Consider the following 20,829-nt stretch of genomic DNA (forward strand, 5'->3'; position numbering starts at 1 on the left):
TAGATGCAAGGTTTTGGACTGGAATGTCATTTTTACAAGGTGTGAAGAAAGGTGAAAGAATTCCGTTTGCTCAGTGCAGATCTGCAAATTTAGCTATGAACAAAGAGCAACTATTTACAATTAAAACTTTTTTCTTAGTAAAAATGAAAGCCTGATATTGCAGAAGAGATGGGGCCATCTCAACGTACAAACATCTCCAAACACTGCTTCATGGACAGACTTCTAATCCAGCCTGACTCTGTATCCAAATTTCCCCTTCTTTGCCTTCTCTTTGGTCTTCTAAGGATGAAACACTGTTTCCATTGTGCATTTCCCATTCCAGCAGCTCTGCTTTCTTTAGCAACCTCTGTTATCAGAAAGACAGGCAGCACTGAAGAATGGCAAAGAGAAAACAGCAGTCTTGTCTTGGGGGATACTAATATGGCTCCCATTGCACTGGTGGCAGCGTACCTCACAAACATTAGTGGAGTTAGCCTCATAACCCATCTGTGGGAAAGCGAAGTATTATTTGTCCCCGTTTTGCTGGTGGGGAATTGAAACACAGAGAGATTACGTGACTTGTAAATGTCACACACACAGAGTCTGTGTTAGAGCCAGTAATTGAACCCTGATCATCTAAGAGCTAGTCTAGTGACTTAGACACAAGACCATCCCTCCTCAGTGAAAAAGTATAACCCTCATAGGCATACATTTATAGGTTAACATGAGAAAAAGCAAGTCTGTGCAAGACAGAAAAGTTTACAGGAAAAATTCCTCACCAACAAATCCTGGTGAGCCAGTTCTGCCAAGAGGTCCTTGCTGTCCTGGAAGCCCTGGGAATCCATGCAATCCTGGTCGTCCTGGCAGGCCAGGCAAACCAAGAGGACCTGGGGGTCCTTGCAGTCCTTTGGGTCCTGGAAAACCTGGAGTACCATCAGCTCCTAAAATATCATACTAAATTAATTAATTCTAGGGTTCCAATATCATCTAGAGTATAGGTTTATTAGACAACATTTTTATTAATCAATGTGCATATACCTTGCATAGTACTGTACTCACATTTCAGAGCTAATTATTTTCCATCAGAAAAGATGACTTTGGAAAAATCAAATTAAAAAAATTGATTATTAATTTTTTAGTAATTTTCACTGAAAATTGACTAGCTACTTCAACTTCGGAACAGTGCTGCATTGGCAGGGATATGATCTAGTAGGTCTTTTCCATTTCTATGATTCTGCCATTCCCTGTATTCCGATACCAGAAATAACACTCAGCATAATTTCTAAAATAACATTTATGTATTTTCAGACGTGGACAAAGTCAGTCTGACAATGGCTCCTTGGTTCATGCTGTGGTCATTGTTACGAGATTCAAACCATACTTAGACACAATGGGCCTGTTTCCAGTGCCTGGTGCATTGTGTGGCCATTTACTCCTTTGCAAGATGAGAGCAAAGTGGGTGTAAAACCCCTACTAGGACAGAAAGGTAGCATTTTACACCCACTCAGCAGCAATGTGAAAGATTGAAGATTCACAAGGCAATAGTGAATCAGGCCCAGTGTGTCTGCTTTTCTCTTACTCTGTTTACACGTCCATGTAAACTCAATAGACTTAAATGGAGTTACTCTTGCTTTACATCGGTATTACTGAGATGAAATTCAGGCCCAAAAGTGAGAGTTTAATTTGCAAGATAAATAAGAGAGAGATTTCTTCTCTGAAGCATTAACAATTTAACCACCACTGATTTAAATAGTTAAAAGCCATCAGGGGACCACTGACATCCACCGCTGTGTCCCTTTAACTCTCCAGCCCAGGGTGCCTTTTACATGGCTTTGCTTGTGAAAAGCAGCCTCTCCAGGCTCGGCTCACACACAGCCATTAGCATTGAAAGTCAGTGGGAGTTAGGTGCCTAAATCCCATTTGTGCCTTTGAAAAGCTCATCACAAAATGTAAGGTCTTAGCTCTTTGTGAGAGAACCATGGCTCAGATCCTCAAAGATATTTAACCTTCTAACTTCCATTGAAATCAATTGAAGCTAAGAAGCTAACTGCCTCTGAGGAGCAGGGCCCATGCTGCCAAACTAGCATGCCTTAAACTTGATCTGAAGTGGCTGGGAGCACTAATTCCATATTCTGTTCTGTGCTTCCTGCTGAGTTTACCAGCAAGGGGTTCCACTGTCATGTGGAGACCTGGGAGCTTAGACTGTCAATTCTTTCCCCCATAGGAGTCTGAAAAGCCATGAAAGAGTGAAGACTTGTGTTCACTACTAAACTAAGACAGATTTGAACTGGTGACATAGAAGTAAAAGACTCAATATCTCATTAATCAAGGCTTATGTACTGTGCATTAAAATTAACTCAAATTTGGCATCAGCAGTTCCTGATTATGTGACAATCTGGAGCCGCAGACTAGAAATTCTGTCACAGCTTCAGGTAAATTCAAACCCAGAGTGTGACAGACTGTACCCCATGTTCACCACTTTTATAAGACCATGATAAATTTTGTACAAACTATGCCTTGTGAGGTATCCTTTGAAAACTCATACTCTGCTGAACATTATTGTTCTGGTAAAATACGTGTATCAACATAGTACGTAAAGTTGTAAGATTCTGTTTTATAACATTGCTGTAACATGCTCCAAGTTCTTCAGAGACAAAAGACACATTGACACCATGGCCAGGTATCAGCATAATCAAATGGACCATCATGAACTATCACCTGGCTAAGCAGCCATTCTTTGGCAGGAAAGAAGGGTAGGGGTGAGAACTTTATATATTGGCAAAGACACAGCTGGAGGTTTCCTTGTAAACAGACTGACTGTCGCCTGAAACCCAGCTGAGATAATCCTCCAAGAGGGGAGGACGGTATAAGATTGAGAAACAGAGGTCACTGAATCACCTCTCTCCCCCCTCATCTCCACTCACAGCAGCAACAACGTTTGAAAGACAAAGGAAACATCAATGACTTTGGGGAGGGGTCCAGTCCTGGCTGAAAGATCCATCCTGACTGCTGTAAGATTATGGTGGGAAAACTGTTTTTGCTTTTAAGTTCACTTAGTTTGTAAAGTTAGGTATTAGTTTGCATATTATCTTTTTATTTTTTGTAACCCAATTCTGACTTTTATGCCTCATTACTTGTAATCACTTAAAATCTAATTTTTGTAGTCAATGAACTTGTTTTATCCAGACCAGCGTGTTTAGCTTGAAGTATCATCTCCACTTGAAATGACAGGGTCTGTCATTTTCCGTTGATGAAATGAGGGCCTTTCTATGAGCTTCTATTGTCCAGAAGGAGCGATCTGGGCAGTACAAGACGCACATTTCTGGGGAAAGCCTGGGACTGGGAATTTGCGGGTGTCGCCCTGTATGTAATTCATGAGTGGCTGGCCAGAGCATTCATGTAATTCAGCTGGGAGTGATTTTGCATGCTAGAAGCTGTGTGTGAGCATGACCAGGAGTGGCTGTTCTCACAGCAAAGCAGTGTAAAAGGCACCCCATATTGGAGAATTGAGGGGACGCAACAGTCCAGATTATACCCCGGGGAATGTCACACAGAGGTTTCAATTGAATTAAACAGGAAAAGTGAATGATGGAATCAGCGCCGTATCCCTTCTGTTATTTATTATGGGCCAGACTTTATCACCCTTATTCCTGTTGAGTGGTACCATACTTTGCAAGTCAGCCCATTAACATCAGTGGGACAACTTGTGAAATATTGTACCCTCTCTACTTCATTAAGACTGGCAGAATCTGGCCTTTTGATATCATAATTTAGTTGATTTTACTGTGTCCTGAGTTTTCAATATGCGGCATTGTAGAAGCTGCTGGGGGAAGCTAGAGGTTTTGGCGGCTAGGTAGGGGGACACTTGTGTCTTTTGGTACCTAGGGAAGGTATGGGAGCTAATTTAGGATTGTGGGATAAATGAATTATTTGGATGTACTGCTAACCTGATCAACAGCTCTTCTGCATACAAACAGAGTCCTTCCAATTAAAGCTTTACTGAAATTTGACTGCATTCATGCCTTTCTTTTTGCTGAAACATTACTTTATTTAAAAGAACATTTACCTCTAATTCCTGGTACTCCGTGATCTCCTTGTAGGCCTTTCAATCCTGGAAATCCAGATGGTCCAGAATCCCCTGGGGTGCCTGGTGCTGCTCCTAAAACTTCACCTGCAATTCCTTTTGGTCCTATAGGCCCTCGGGCACCTGGTTTTCCTGCATTGCCTGGATTCCCCGGTAGCCCTGGTAGACCTGGTGGGCCTTCATCTCCCCGTGGTCCAGTAAAACCTAAAGGCAAAATAACAATCACCATGTGGCTAACCGCGACCAAAACATTGTATTAGATATTAAAATGTCAGGTGCACCATAATAATGTCAAATATTGTATCAAATAATTTTAATTTGTTTAATCTCACAGACTTTTTGCTGTCTGCTAATACAGGAAAGTCTGTATTATTGAAATGTAAAGCAGTTGTAGAGTATATAAACTGTCAAATATAAACAGTGGGTACATTTATAAAAGCACCTCATTGACCTAGGGGCTAGATTCACAAAGAAACTTAGGCACCTATCTGCCTCTTTAGGTAACTAAATAAAGCATTTAAACACCACTGACATTTACAAAACCACTCCTCAGCTGCTGCCTAACCATGTAGATGCCTAAATCTCCACAGGTGCTTAAGTTTCCACTCATGGCAGGCAAAAAACCACATATACCCTGATGCTGCCCTACATCTAATGGGCTTCTTACAGCTTTGTTCATGCCTAAGTCCTAGCCAGATTCTCCAGTGAGGCATTCCCTGCATACCTTGCCTGCAGGGCCTGATCCAGTATGCATGCTTAGAGCATGCCTAACCCTCCCCCAAAATAGAGCTAGGGTGATCAGGTGTGAAATTTTTTGGGCTGGCTGAGAAACACATCACCCAGAATGTCCAATAGCCCAGTGGCTAGGCCACTTATCTGGGACCCACAATTGCTCCCCATTCTGCCTGATTGAAGCATGGACTTGGGCCTGGGTCTCACACATCCCCGAGGAAAGCCATGACCAATATGTTATAGAGTTAATTTGTTCATTTTTCTTTCTTGCTCTGGCCCAATTGATATTTAATTATCTGTACAAAGTGCAGCAGCTCCAACAGGAGAGACTGAGAAAGAGCTACCCAAAAATACCACCTAGCAGTGTGATTGTGGGAGATCTGCGTTCAAGTCCCTCCTCTAAATCAGGCACAGTGGGGGTTTGAAAACTGAGTGCCCTAATCACTGGCTATCAGCTATAACAGGGTGAGGGCATGTCTCCCTCTCTGTTCTTTTCCCAAGAAAAGGCTGACCAGTACTTTTGTGGATGTGGGCCTAAGTTGCACTCTTTTCCTCTGCATTGACTAACTTAGGCAACTCCCAGCTCAGCTTGAGGCTTCTGTGAATCTTTCTCTTAGGCACATAACTCTCCCCATAGAATTCATGAGGAGTCCGAATGGCTAACTCAGGGCTGTGAATTCAAGTGGGTGGCAGGGCACCTAGGAGTTTGGCATTGCAATGCTCAAGTCCCATTTGCGAATCTAACTAGCCCTTAGGCGCCTAAGTCCCACTGAAAGCTGTCACTTGGGCACTTTTGAAAATTTTACCCCACATCACCTTATTACCATGGGGCAATAAAAGTTATTGTAAACAAAAAAGTTGGTTTGCAAAGCAACATGGGTGAGATTTTCAACTGCACATACATGATTTAGGAGCAAAACTGAGAATGACATCAGGATTTAAATTTCTAAAACCACATAGACATGAAGATCTCACACTAGGTCTTTTTTTCCAGTGAATGCTTGACTAAAATGGTGTTGTTAAACAATGATAAAAGTGTTATCATTGTTTAAAATCAGTGTTATGGTATTTTACTATTACCTTTATACCACTGCACTAGGAGAAACTTGGAAAAGAGGAAAATTGATATTCTTTCATAATTATGTACAAACCACATTTTCCAATGAGAGAAACTTTTGGCTTCACAAGATATCTTAGGTTGATGTTATATTATTGTCTGAATGCTGAAGGGAAGACAAATTAATATTTACACCTGGGATAGCATGCTGAGGTTCCCATGACTACAGCGAACAGATCAAAAGTACTCAAAGAATGGCTAGTGACTTCAAGATACCTCGAGGACCTGGTAATCCTTCACGACCTGGATCACCTTGTGAACCTTTTAGCCCTTGGAATCCATCCAGACCTGGTTCACCTGGAATCCCTTTAGAACCTTTTGCACCTAAATTATGCATAAAGAAGTAACAACAAATCAGATCCACACACAGAAAGTAAATATATGCATAAATGCAGACAAATATGCTAATAAATATCATAATTATGTATCTTAAGATTTAGGGATCAACTTTTATCACATTTTGTCTTCAGTGGAATTTATGCACGTGCTTTAAAATGTTTTACACCCTAAATTTATCATTATGAATTGCAATTTACTTTGTTGTCTCTTCCATTGCACAATACTTTTTTTGCATTAATTTGCTAGCTCTGACAAAATAGGATGATGTTACTTAGATGAAGAATCACTTTACCTTATTTATTGATAAGAGATTATTATTGATAGCTAAAGGTTTTTTATTTCTAGAGTTGCTGATTTTAAAATTCAAGATTGTTTTATGATTGCTATTTGTTTTGTGGAAAGTTCCATTTTAAAAAAAGGCCAGGATTAAGGAGCACTGTCAGAACTGTGCAGCCTGAATATCATCTTCCTAGTGCCAGCACTGTGCCATCAGTCTCTCAATGTTCTGAGCAGAAAATTAACTTATTTTAAGAAAAATACTAGAATTGCAGGTACAACTGCAAAATTTAAATGTGCCTGTTACCCAAATAGCATTGTTAACATTTAGTTTTGTTTTTCTTCCATTAATTGTTGTGCTAGATCAATGTTTCCCAAACTTGGGACACCGCTTGCATATGGGAAAGCCCCTGGTGGGCTGGGCTGGTTTGTTTACCTGTCACGTCCGCAGGCACGGCCGATCGCGGCTCCCACTGGCCGCGGTTCACTGCTCCAGGCCAATGGGAGCTGCAGGAAGCAGTGCGGGCCAAGGGACGTACTGGCTGCTAGATAAAAAGCCTTTCTCTATAAAGTAGGCAGCAGGTGAAGAGGGCAACAAATATATTTCAATAACCGATTATACTATGGTAGCTGGTTTTAACATATAGCACCAAACAATAGTAAGGAAAATATGTTTAATTTCACAACCCAGTTTAGTTTACTCCAAGCTTTGCCAAATCTATTTCAATGTACAGTTGCAAGCAAAAGCAGGGAAGGCAGTTTGAGTATCCTTTTTTAAGAACACGGGCCTAGGACAGGCTGTTTAATATAGTGTTAGGAACTGCATAGGAATAGAGGACTTAAGGATGTGAGACTACAAAGATGCCTCTTTTCTGGGCTATACTGTGTCATTGGGGCATAAGTCACTGAACCAGTTCATTAATTGTACATGGCACAGTTACAGACTATCTGAAAAAAGGCAGGAAACCTTATAACCAAAAGACAATAATGAAAGGTGACAAAGCATAAATTAAATATTGGTAATTTGGTGAAAGCATAAATGAATGTGACTTTGTATAGTACTAAGGGGGTACAAGGACAGAGTTAGGGCAACAGTGGGTTGTGAAAAAGTATAAAATAAAGCAGGACATTTACTCCTCCTAGTGTTCAATATTCAAATTCCTTGGGGTTGAGGGAAACAGTGCTACGAAGACAGCATTCATTGACACAGATCAGCAGAGTACTTTTCCTCCCTATGTCTGGAGCCCGAGGGGATGGTAGCAAGATCTTATAGTTATTGAAAGGTGACAACTGATGACATTTATCCAAGAGATGGACACATAGATAAGGAGCTTTGTTTACAACAACAACAGATCAATGCCTAAAATAAAACACACATGAATCTGATGACATGGAAGCATCTGTGTTTAGAAAGAATTGTGATTAAGAAGTAAATCTGACTTCATTCAAAATCATTGGAAAGAAGAATCAAAAGTTCACATAAAATTACAAAGGAACTGAATCATCCTAATGAGTAATAGATATACCAAGACTTCAGAGAAAATCACCTTGAACAACATTAAAAACCACCTTCAGAAGCACTGATTACAATGTCAAAGTATCATAGTCAAATAAAGAAATGTAAATCTGAACTATTCAACATGCTGCACTAACGAGATAAAAATAGGAAATCCTGTTAAGAAATATGAACGAGTCATTACTTACACCATAACAACAACAATACACTTTATATCTAGTTTAAAAGGAAAATTTGACCTTAAACTCTGCAGCCCAGATCTTTGGCCAGAGTTGTGGCCAAAAAATGCAAGGCTCAGTTAGGAAGGCTGCAAAGATGGACTTCAAGCTCCCCTAATACGAAAGGCTGCTTTAAGTTATGTCAGTTACCAATGTTCCAGGGGGTTAAATACAGTTGCTGTGGATCAGCAGGGTTTGGAAAGCCCCAGACAGCACCTCCTGCCACACTTCTCCCCCCTGCGCCTTCCCCTCCCCTCAAAAAAACCCACACCAACCAACCAACCAAACAAAAAAAGGACTGAGGTGATATCCTAGGATTGGATAGACCAGTTTTGGAAACAAAAATTGCTGGGAGTGCTGAGCAATGGAATGGCTGGAGAGGGGCCCGGACCAGATCCTGAGGCTTTGCCACTGTTTGGCACACCTCACAAGACTGGACATACTGGGCAACTTTCTTGCCCATCCCCTCCCAGTAGAAGGATTTTTCCAACCGTTGTAGCGGCTGCCACTCTTCCTGGCGTCCACCAGAAAGAATTTCCTTGTATAAAAGTCCTTGGTCTATAACAAACCGGGATCGGTCAGACGAGCTGAGAGGCGGTGGGTTGCTCCGTGCCGCCACCCAAGCTTTTTGAAGGCTGTCATCTGCTTCCTGCTCAGTCTGGAACTGTTCCCTTGAAGCTGGGGACACCAGTTCTTCCTCAGACTGGGGACTTGGGCTTGTCCTTGGAATAGTGATATTGAGATGTGGGGTTGTTTCTGATCACTGGTGTTACGCTGTCCGCTGTTGCACTGCGTGGGATTCAGGCTTCTGCTAGCCTCTTTGGCGGATGGTTGTTGTTGCTCTGCAGTTCAGGCTCGTTGTCCCGCTTCTGGCGTTGGTGAGAATGCGGGCTTGCACTCTGTGTGCTTTGTGCGGGTGACTGTTCCAGTCTCCGGGTGTTGGGACTGGGAGGGTTGTGGCCTGGTGTCAGCCGTTGACATGGGATTCGTCCACTCAGTCTGGGTCTCTCGGTACATCAGACAGCGTTGTGCTGTCTTGTAATCACCGGCTTTGGTAGTGTGGGCAGATTTGGGCCGGCCGTGATGGTTGATACCATCAACACTGGCGTCAGTGAGGGCTAGAGTGGTTGGAGACTTTGGCCTAGCAGCTCATCGCCCAGCTCATGCTTTCTTCTGTTGTGTCCCTTCTTCACTTCTTTGTTGGGTTTTCCTCTGGAGTCTATCTGCTTCTGTGGGCTGTCTCTACCTTTTTGTAGTTTTCTATTTATGATCAAGAGCATTTTGAGCTTAGACTTGTCCTCCTTCTTTCTGTGAGTTGCACTGGGCCTTCTTGTTGTGGCCTTCAATTAGTTCCAGCTGAAAGTATGTCTTTTCTGATGTTCTTTTCAGCTTTGATTAGGGCTTGTTGCCGGGCGTTTTCCTTTTCTCTTTTGCTCTCTTATGGGTAAGGCCATGAACACAGGTTACCGGTTTTTCTTGGGTCTAGGGTGGGCTCCTCTCGGTGTTTGTTTGTTACATGGGATTGGACCGGCTTTCTGTTCTTCTTCGAGATGCTGCCTTAGCACTGTGTTCTTTTGACTTTGTTCTAGCTCTGTTTGAGTAGGCAATTGAACCACAGGAAGCTCTGTTTACCCTCGTAGTGCGTTTGCTGGCTAGGGTACTTAAGGTTCAATTTGGTTTAACCACGACAGTGCAATTAGGTGTTTTCTTTCACAATTAGAGGGTCAAAAAGAATGCAAAAGGGGCTCACAGGCAAGCAGAAAATAAAGATTTCAAGGAGCTGCTCTAATCAAAGCAGCAGAAAGAAAAAACTCTCTCTCTGGCACTGTAAACAAACCGAACTCTACCCTTCCTCATAGATCAAGCAAGAGGGCTACCAAAAGACTCAACGCAAGCAAGCAGGGAACACAATAAAACAATTATGTCTCTCATCGGCACTGTTAACATTATCTCTTCCTCACTGCACTGGTGGTGGATTGCTGCAGCACTTCGTCACGCGATCGCTCTTGTACCCATAGCCTTAATGGGCTTAGTAGTGTGAATTTTGTGATGAGCCTACTAAAATGCGAACTGCCCTGACGAGGCAAGGGGGAAAAAAAAATTCTTTGTCTGCCTTTAAAAACCAATCGCTTGGACTGCGACTTGCTCATGGTTGGCAGGAAAAAAATTGGACCGTAATAGGGAACGCATAGGACGACGCGAGGTAGAAGCGGACACCGCAGGCACATAAAAAAGAAGGGAGAGGGCAAGAACAACCAGATCATCGTTGTCGAGAACGACGGTACGCAAGGATACTATACACCCAAAATGAAACGAAGAAAAGAAACACCCAAGGCGCGGGCCATATGTTTTCCTGGTTTGCGATATTTCACCTAGCATCGACGTGCCAAATGCGGCCAGAGATGGCGGAAAAAGGGCCGCAGAATGGGAGAGGAGGGGCTGGTCACAGCCCAATAAGACAGCAGGCGTGTGGTTAATTAACGGCAAACAGAGGGGCAGAGCGGCGGGGTGACAAAAGGAGTACAGAACCACATAAGGAGCGGAAGAGTGAGCCTATGACCTCACCGGACAGCAGAGAGAAACGCCACAATGGAACGCCTAGCAGAGGGCAGAGAAGCCGACGGTGTCAAGGATGAACAGGGAAAGCAGGGTCAGTGCGAGAAACCGTGAAACTCAGACAGCCGGGAGCAAGGCGGGACGAGAGCAGCCCAGACAAACACTGGACAAGTTCCAGAGAGTAAACGCGGGGCGGGGCGAGCCATTGCCAGCCGAACGCGGAGGATAGAGGGGAGAGAACCGATAACTGCGCAGTATCAGTCACGTGGGGCAAGGCCCCCGGCCAACATCAGGGTATAGATAGCGAGACAAGAATAGGGAAAAAGGCAAAAGTAAGGAGAGTCCAATGATGAAGGTGTGGCGAAGATGGGGAAAGAGGGCAAGAAGGTGACAAAAACCACAAAGCAAAGGAACTCAGGGAAGATGACCCTAACCAGCTGGAAACCACGAGACGACTGGTTGAGTCCCGAACGCGAAAATGCAGGAGTCGTACAGGTAGTAAAGGCAAGCGATTTGTACTAAAAAGACACTCGAAGTAAGGGGAGAAAGCCTAGGCCGTGCCAAACAGTCTGGCTTAGGCGTTAGGGCGACTGGATCTAGGTCTGTAAGTTTACCGTGAAAACTCACACCAAGCTCACTACCAGCTGGGTAGATTTGGGCTGCCACCAAGGTCAGGAATTTAATAGAGGCTCTGGCCCTCTTTCCTCTCTCTGGTGCCCACGCCTCTCCTTGGGTTGGGACACCCGAGTACTTCAAATCCCTTGGGATGCAAAGAGCAGGGGAAACCCCTGCCCTCTCTCTCCTTCTCAGGCCTTGCCCAATGCGGTCAGCAAGAGGCGCCGCGAGTATCAATGAAACCGGTATTCCCTGATTCCAAGAGATAAGCGTTCTTTACTCTCAGGCAATTGAGATGCGAAAATGCCACAGTTTGCTTGGCCTATCCCCGTGGCGCTGCTCTTCCCTGAAGCATAGGAAACGAGCCCACAGCCTGGCTGTCCCATCCTTTGCCTGCCCTGAGAAAGAAACTTCCGATAGTTTTAAAAAAAGTTATATAAGAAAGAAAGAAAATATAATAAAATAATCTTGCCACTAAGAAACTCAATACAGCTCCCTTGCTTATAGAAGAATGAGAAACATCTGATTTCAAACACTTATGAAACCCTTACCATACAACACAAGTACATAGTGGAATACACCCACAAAAGATCATCATAGCCCAATAACTTTGCGAATCCCTTGGTACTATACAGGAATGTTAGAAGAAACTTTAAGATAAGATGGGTTAAGGAGTGAAACCGGTTACTCACAGCCAAGAAACAAAAAGACAGCAGCATCCACATGCTTATTCGTACTAACCAAATTGCGGTGTCCAGCCAAATCAAGCCGATTGCGTTGGCGAGGCGGTCCTTATGCTCGCAAGGACTCTTTGGTTATAGTATGGTTGATGTTACACGCGTTAGTTGGAGGAAATCTTGCTTTATACATCCCGGAGAAAACAAAGAAGACCCGAGATATGGACGCGACTTCCCGCCCTTTTGCCTCGATGGCCTTGGGCTTAGAAATCCCACGATTCTACTGATGGTCGCTGCTGGGGATCAGGTGTTTGGTTACCCTTTCCAGGTAAAAGAAACTTAACCCTTACCTTACTTATCCATTTATGACAACTTCTCCCCCCTGCGCCTTCCCCTCCCCTCAAAAAAACCCACACCAACCAACCAAACAAACAAACAAAAAAAGGACTGAGGTGATATCCTAGGATTGGATAGACCAGTTTTGGAAACAAAAATTGCTGGGAGTGCTGAGCAATGCAATCCCACTGCATCGGATGATCTGGGCCTACTTATTTAGAGTTCCATTGAGACTTTAGGCCCAGCCCTGTTTAAGAGGCTGTGTATAATTATATGACTCCAGGAGGAGCACTCAGAAGGCATTGTGACAATTCCTCCACTACATCCACTTGCTCCAAGGGCTAGTAATTCATTACACCCCTTCTAGGGATTAGCATACTCCCTGTAATGTGTCCAGCCAGGCTTTAACCCCACTCTACCTCTGTTCGCCCAGTGGCTCCTGGTGTGGGAAGTATCAAGTAGGGAGCAGCCATTGCTCTCCCCACTGCCTCAGAAGCGTCAATCCATGAGGTTCCTGCACTGCTCCTCAGGGCATGAAGGGTGTGGGGGTCGGTGGGTGAGTGGGGATGATAGCTCCTCAGTACTCTCCAATGCCCCGCACAGAACCAGGGCAAAATCCCCCTTAGTGGTTTTATTAAACTGTGAAACTCCACTGATTTTTTTAAAGGCATCTGGTACAGTTGAAAGAAACATGGCATTGATGAGGAGGCTACATGGAGAGAAGGATGAACTGGGTGATCTAATAGAGGACTGTTCCACCTCCAATATTTGTTCTGCTATAGAAGGCATATATCATCTGGCATGTTTATTTTGATTTTTGCCACTCTCTTAAAAGACAACTGCTTAAAGCCCCACTGACTCCTTATACCTTGAGGCCAAATGATATTCACAAACAGTGTGGATTTGTGACTAAATGTAATGACTGTTCATAGCGAAAACCACTGTTGGTGGCTGATTTGTTACGGTATTGAAATTCATGAGAAAGAAGAGGATTAATTCGTGTGGTGCAGCCATTACATATCATACACTTTGTATCTATTTTCCTTTGTCTGTCTCACCCCACCCCTAAATTTTAACTTAAAAGTCTCCTTTATTCTCATTTCTAAAATATATTTAGTCTAAGGGCACAACTACAGTCAGGTGTACCAAAAGCTAATTACAAATGTAGTGTGTAAAGTAAAGAAATGTTTCAAAAGTAAAGACACAACATTACCTACAGCTCCTGGCAATCCTGGCTTTCCTGGGGATCCTTTTGGTGCTCTCACGCATTCTGCCCCTACAAATAAACATTATCAGTGGAGTTCCACATACTCATCTGCTGTATCTCTCATTGTTTTTGTGACTTACAATAACCATACTATGATTAAATCTAGCAATTATTTCCATTAGTAAAATGATACAAATTGAAAGTTTTATTTAATCATTTTTATATAGCAATGTGCAGCATAGCTCATGCTGACAATGAATTAAGAAAAGTTGTTCATTTTATTCCACTGGAACCTTTGCTGTGCTAATAACAGTGAAGAGATCAGATGTTATTATAACACCTGCCAAATTTTCAAAATGGCAGCTCACTTTTTTCTGGAGTCAATTTAAAATCAAAAAAATTAATTCAGTTGCATGTGAAAACTAGAATACTTGTTCCTTTAAATACCAAATTGCATGATACTTTTTACCTAAACATAGAGTACTTCTCACAAATGGTTTGCTACACTGTACTTGTGAAATCTCTTCGGAATCTAATTTCTGTTATTTGTAATTTCAGATAGTTATTACAAGCCACGTGATAATTGTTTTTTTTTTTAAAATCACAATAAACTCAAGGGAGTAATGAACCAAATAGTTTTTGATCTGCAAAGATGAAACACCATTAATTTAAAAACACATGCTACGACCAAATTACTGATTAGTTGTATAGCGAAAGTGTCATTATTTGTGACCTGAATATTAAGCAGTTTATAGATGGAGCTATCTCCAAGAAATGGCAACATCAAAATTAGTCACGAGGAATCAGTAAGCACACTGTCATGCTGTAGGTGCCCCATAGATCTAAATGTTAAAATGTTTCCAAGAATCTTATTTCTGTACTATACCTGACCAAACCGTCTTGATGCCTTGATCTTCAGTAACTTGGTTACAATCTACCAAGGAAGTATGAGAAAAGAGAAACAAGCAAGATAGGCTCTTAGCATTTTAAACAAAATTTTAAAAATTATAAAACCCAAACTTCTCAGTTCTAACTGCAGATGTCTATTACAGCATCAGCTGATACACTGTGTCTAAATTATTGTGCACTGGATAATTCTCATAAATTAAAGAATGAAAAGGCAGCCACTCATTTTAAAATACTTGGAAACATGGTAAGCCGCATCTAATTCTAACAAAGGAGAGTTCATGTAATGAAGTAAAATATTTGTTTTTGATACACAGTGAGAAATAAGAAATGACAGACCTTCCTCTCCCTTCTCTTTACACACAAAAAGTGCTCGCCTTGCAGTCTAGCAACGGCACCAAATAATCGAGGGGACCTCTGGTTGGGTACCAAGATCCCAGACCAGGAGGGGGTCAGAGAGCTGCAAAGAATCAATATTTATGCCTTGGTGAGGAGCAGAGGGCAGGTTCAAGCTTCTGTCTTATCTTAGGTCAATGAATGGAGTAGGTTTGATTGGGACCGACCCGAGGAAAGACAGCCACAATGCACGGTATGTATAAATAATATGTTCTTTCCCCTCACTCAAAAAAGTTAAGGTTTTACTAGCTAATAGTGCCAAATTTGTAAATTTTATTTAAATATCTGAAAGGAAACTATTTAAGTATTTCTGTTAGATTTCTGACCAAATAACAGAACAAACTCCTTATTCATACATTATCCTATACTGCCTTGTCAGTGAGTAGATTTACATGTTTTGCATATGACTCAGTACTGATCCCGAATGACTTTAACATAAGAGACATGTGATCACACATACCTAATTGGGCAGGAGCACCTGGAGGACCTGGGGGACCTTGAAGCCCTGGATTTCCGTATGTTCCAGTGTCACCTGGAGGGCCACGGTGTCCTTTCAGGCCAGGTAAGCCTGCACCTGGCAGACCAATATCTCCCAGAAAGCCCTTTTCACCTTGTAGTCCTGGATAACCAGGGTCACCTGGTGAACCTCTTACACCATCACCCTATGGGAAAACAGATTAAATATACAGAGATGGGCACTTTGACTTTGCATAAGAATAAACCTCACGCAAACAATTAAACATTTGTTCTTATTATTAGTAATTGGTAGATGGTCAGTTTCCATGTATCATGGCCATTTACAAGGATGACATCAGCAAAAAATCTTTAACATTATAAGGTAACATGTTAACATAGATGTGTGACATTGCACTCCATATGCTTTATGGAAGTATGCTTATGAATATGAAATATGCTTTACGCTAAATACCCCTTGAATGGTGTTGTTAGAAAGCTTGTAATCTACTAAATGTGTTCATCCTATTTGTTTGCATGTATTATTTCTATATCTGGAGTTAGGAGAATAAGATATAAACTTGTATCACTGTTGTAAACATATTAAGTGGAGGCCATAAAGAGTGTTCCAGAAACAATCAGTTGTAAATGGCCTTAGTTACTTGAAAGCCTTCCTCTGTATGTGTGGGCCAGCCCATGGGGAATGGAGACTAGGGGTTTTACAGTGACATGTGACCATGTCACCTCATAATGAAATCCACCTTAAATCTGGTACTTTTCCATTTAAAAGATGGGGTGGGGACCGAGAGAGACAAGAGATTCCTGTCTGGTGCCAAAACTATAAAAGGGGATGGAGCAGGACAAAGGAGGAGGCCAGTCATGAGAAAACCCCTGCTTGACACCTGAGATGTTTGTACCAGAGGAAAGGACAGTATCAGGGGACAGGATTGGGCCCAGACTAGGAAGGAGTCTAGTCTGTGAAAGAAGCTTTTTTGAAACATCTGAGGGTGAGATATTACCTGTATTCAATTTCTTAATGTATTAGGCTTAGACCTGCATGTTTTTGCTGTATTTTGCTTGGTGACTTACTTTTTCTGTCTGTTATTACTTGAAACCACTTAAATCCTACTTTTTATACTTAATAAAATCACTTTTGTTTATTAAAAAACCCAGAAAAACTGATTAATACCTAGAGGAGCAAAGAACTGTGCATTTCTCTCTATCAGTGGTATAGAGGGCAAACAATTTACAAATTTACTCTATATAAACTTTATACAGAGTAAAATGGATTTATTTGGGGTTTGGATCCCATTGGGAGCTGGGTGCGAGAGACAGGTAACCTACTGAACTGTTTTCAGTTAAGTCTGCAGCTTTGGGAGCGTGGCCCAAACCCTGGGTTTGTGTTGCAGAAGATTAGCGTGTCTGGCTCAACAAGACAGGGTTCTGGAAGTCCCAAGCTGGCAGGGAAAATGGGCTCAGAGGTAATTTCAGCACATCAGGTGATAGTCCCAAGGGGGTCTCTGTGACCAAACCCATCCCAAGATGTATAACCAGGGATGGTACCAATGAAACAAACAAACATCCATTGACAGAACATTCCACTAGAAAGGGTTAAGGCCAGTGAATGCACATCATTTGGGCTATGTGAACCAGTCATACACCACCTGTGGCTGCAAAGCTGAATGTGACTTTTGGGGAGTCTGTGGGTTCGATCAGAGAGCTGCTTACTCTGCCGAGAAATGTGTGGCAGGCCAGGTAGCATTGTGTAAGTTGATCAGAGTGTGAGCAACATCGTTTCACATCTCCCCAAGCAATCAAGTAAGGAGAAATGCGAGAGAAAGAAGAAACAGCATGATCCCTTTCTTATAGAAGACAGAACAACTAGGGCAGAAAAGGCAGGATTGTGTAGAAAGTGTCAAATGGAGTTGTAGAGAGGAATCATTAGAATTAGAAATGGGTCAGGTCTGGTGTTTGAACCCAAATTAGATTTAGGCTGGGGCTCATGCTACAACAGTTCTGAAATCTTGAGAGCTTTCATATAATTTTGTTACAAAATGACAGCTATTTCTTAATCTGCTGTTCTAATGACATTTCTGCCATCTTGAGCCAAAATATGAGAATAACGGTTCTTTCAAGATTAGTGTCACAATGAACCAGAAAATAGATCCTTTTCAGATTTAGATTTGACTGATGACAACAATTTTTGGCATTCAGATTTGATGCTCTGGGTCTGGCCCATTTCTAGTTATGATGCCTGAGCCCAGTGCTGTGTCAATATGTGATGACTTAATGTTTTCAGGGTGCATCACCCTAGTGCAAGCATAATATGCACTGTCAGGCAGCTGATCTGCGATTAATTTTTGCCTCTTCATAGCTTCATTTGATGACCATATAGCTCTTAAGAGATATTCAGTGTGAAATAACTTCATGTAAGTTTAAAAGGAGGGAAAACCAATAATAAATCATTGATGGAGCAAACTGACCCGTCTGGGATATAAACTGGTATTAATTTGCTTAAATAAAATAGGAAAAGAATGGAAAATAATTAATATAACATCTAAATCTGATATGTGAATGCATCAGCAACCAGTGAAGATAGGATAATAATTTATGATGTAGGTATGGAGGACAGCTCAGTTATGAGATGCTGAACTAAAGAAGTCTGTAATTAAATATGGTAGGCAAATATTGGATATAGCTCTTACTTACTGGAAGGCCAGGAAGCCCTGGTAAGCCATCTATGCCATCTTTTCCTGGAAACCCATCTTCACCTTTAATGCCAGGTAGTCCAGGATCTCCTGGGTCTCCTTTGATACCTAAAGAAGTGCTCTCAATGTGAAATTACTCCTGCATTGGACAAAAGGCTTACATATAATTTGCAAATTGCAAGGGAAGTAGATTGCTTGTTTTACCTTCTGTTGTAATATATCTAGGGTCTCCCTTCTCCCCTTTTGGCCCAGGAAATCCGACTGCACCAGGAAATCCCTGTGGATACCCATGTTAAATAAAGTTAATCAGAACTTTATTCAGGAAACAAATGGAAAAGTGATAGTTAAAAGTAAACCTGTGTGCCAAGTGACCCTCTGTTGTTCTTCAAAAAGCTCCTCAAAACTTAATTCTTTCACATCACTTTCTATTAATGATTTTCTCTCCAGTGTTCCCATTCTTGTGCTTGATCCTTAATCAGTGTGTTGTCTCTCTACTTTAGATAGTAAACTCCTTGGAACAAAGAACTTGTCCTCATATATCTGTAAGATGCCATGAACTCCTATGGAAGTATATAAAATAATAGTGGTCCAGATTTGTTCCTGCTGGTGCAGGAAGGTGCAATGTACATGTGCCTGGCCTCATAACCCCAGGGAGGCTTCATTGAGAAGGATGGTAGGTAGAAATACCACTATCTACACTGTATGCAGGATTCTGAGGGGTAATGGCAGCTTTACAATTGCCAGGGACTCCAATGGAGGGGCAAAGTCTACTGAGGGAATACACCAAATTACTTATAGTGGGAAATAAGGTAAATTCTGCAACCAATTTCTGGAGTAGGAAAACAAAACTCAGAATTTATTTTTATTTATTTCTGGGGATTTTTGTTCTGCTCAGCATCATACTATGTGAGGGCCTCAACACCTGTGTGATGTAGAGAAGTATTATCTTCCACATTTAACAGGAGAGCAGACTGAGGCATAAGGAGGTTAAATGACTTGCCTTAGGTCACACAGAAAATCTGTGGCAGAACTAAGAATAAAACTCAGATCTCCTGATTCTTGGTCCTTTGTCCTGAATACAAAACCATTGTAGCCTAGGATTAATCTAGGATGCAAAGTGCATCTGTCACAAATAACAGGTTCTTTATTCAGGCAGCTACTTAGAGTTAATTAAGATGATGAAATTGGTGAAGCACACCCAGAAATTTTATCAGCTTTCATTAATACAGACAAATGTAATTGAAATAATAGGAAAAATCATTATACATAAGTATAAGAATGAGAAGTTCAGGAAAACGGTTCCTGCATTGTTCATACTTACTACCTTATGGAAACCATTAGAAACAAAGATAAAAGAAAAAGTAAGTGAAGATCACCCCAAGAGGAAGGATTTGGACCAGGCTTCCTACTCAGTTGCCCCATGTCGTCATCGTGGTGTCCCAGTTAGGATTTGTCTGACAACCTGTTATATGTCTTTTCCCATTCCACTCACATACATCCAGGACCATACCTGATCTAGTCAGCTCTCAGGCCCCTATTCACATTTAGCATTCTGCTAGACCAATTTTAGAGTTCTGAATGTCCACATGCAGTGTTCCAGCTGATTATAATTACATTTCTGACACTTAACCCAACCATTTGCGTCAGTCCCTTTTCCAATAGTTTTGATATATCAATGTGGCTAACTCTTACTACAAAAAGTCCCTAATATGCTATCGTTTGTGGTTTACCTGTTTATCACCAAATGCATTGGTAAACTATCACAAGACATGTACTCCTAAATTATATAACCTCAGTTCAAGCTCGTATCATTCTATAGCTTTCAGCCAAGCATATGATACTTGTGCTATCTTATACCCACTGCCAACTTCTACTAGGCTTCACTCTAAGCTTTTAACACTTAAATTCCATAAGTCCTGTAACCAAGTCTATTTTTAATAAATATATTCAATACTTGCTGTTACAGCTTCAACAAACTTCCATTCTTATTTCTATAAGCATGCTTAGCAGATAGAATCTATTTTACCCTAAACTATTGGGCCTTCGAAGATCAGGTCAGGAATCAACACCGTCCTGGTACCCATCTAAAGCTGAAATTCAATGGTCTGGGCACCAAAGCCCATCCCAAGCAAGTTCATCTAGCATGGTGGCTATGGTGATTTCAGCCCCGGGGACTTAGTTTAAAGGCCAAAAATAAGGCAGGTGTTGGGTCCTGAAGGCTACAGATTCAAACGTTTTCTGCACCAGTAGATGGTCATATCACCTGTTTTTTGTTGTGAACAAACATATTATTGCTGAATAGTCCATGAGCCATGTATGATGGATTTCCCTACCTTTCTTTTACTTTTGTGCCACGGTACACAGAATATGAAGTAAATTGTCCTGTTCCATTTTAATTTTGCTTAGAAGACTCATGCTGCAAATCAATTACTAGTGCATAGTATCCTTCTGCACCCTTAGTTCTGTCTTTTTGTATAGTACTCCTTCAGTATGAAATGAAGCCAAGTTGTTCTTGGCTCCAAAGTACACATGGAAACTATTTCTCTGTTGCTGAATACGTGAAATGTACAGATTCACGTTTCCATAAAGTCTTGTGTAGACCAAATCTATGATATATAGAAGCTGATTTCTCAACTAATATTTACAAGCTGCATTTAAATGTATGGTCAGCAAAGTGATATCTTAGAGCCTGTCTACACAAACACTTAGATCAT

General features: G+C 41.7%; 1 protein-coding gene across 1 annotated transcript in view; it reads right to left on the reverse strand.

Annotated features, from left to right (window-relative positions):
- COL4A2 (collagen type IV alpha 2 chain) overlaps positions 1–20,829 on the reverse strand; it is a 242,093-nt gene that overhangs the window by 45,791 nt on the left and 175,473 nt on the right. The window contains exons 23-30 of the mRNA XM_075061499.1: positions 18,320–18,392; positions 18,117–18,223; positions 15,415–15,616; positions 14,539–14,586; positions 13,659–13,721; positions 6,129–6,236; positions 4,046–4,267; positions 759–920 (exon numbers count right to left, since the gene is read on the reverse strand). Of these exons, the coding sequence (XP_074917600.1) occupies positions 759–920; positions 4,046–4,267; positions 6,129–6,236; positions 13,659–13,721; positions 14,539–14,586; positions 15,415–15,616; positions 18,117–18,223; positions 18,320–18,392 (985 nt within the window). The remainder of the gene's footprint in view (positions 1–758; positions 921–4,045; positions 4,268–6,128; positions 6,237–13,658; positions 13,722–14,538; positions 14,587–15,414; positions 15,617–18,116; positions 18,224–18,319; positions 18,393–20,829) is intronic.

The sequence above is a fragment of the Chelonoidis abingdonii genome, chromosome 1 (assembly GCF_003597395.2).
Source record: "Chelonoidis abingdonii isolate Lonesome George chromosome 1, CheloAbing_2.0, whole genome shotgun sequence".
NCBI lineage: Eukaryota > Metazoa > Chordata > Testudines > Testudinidae > Chelonoidis > Chelonoidis abingdonii.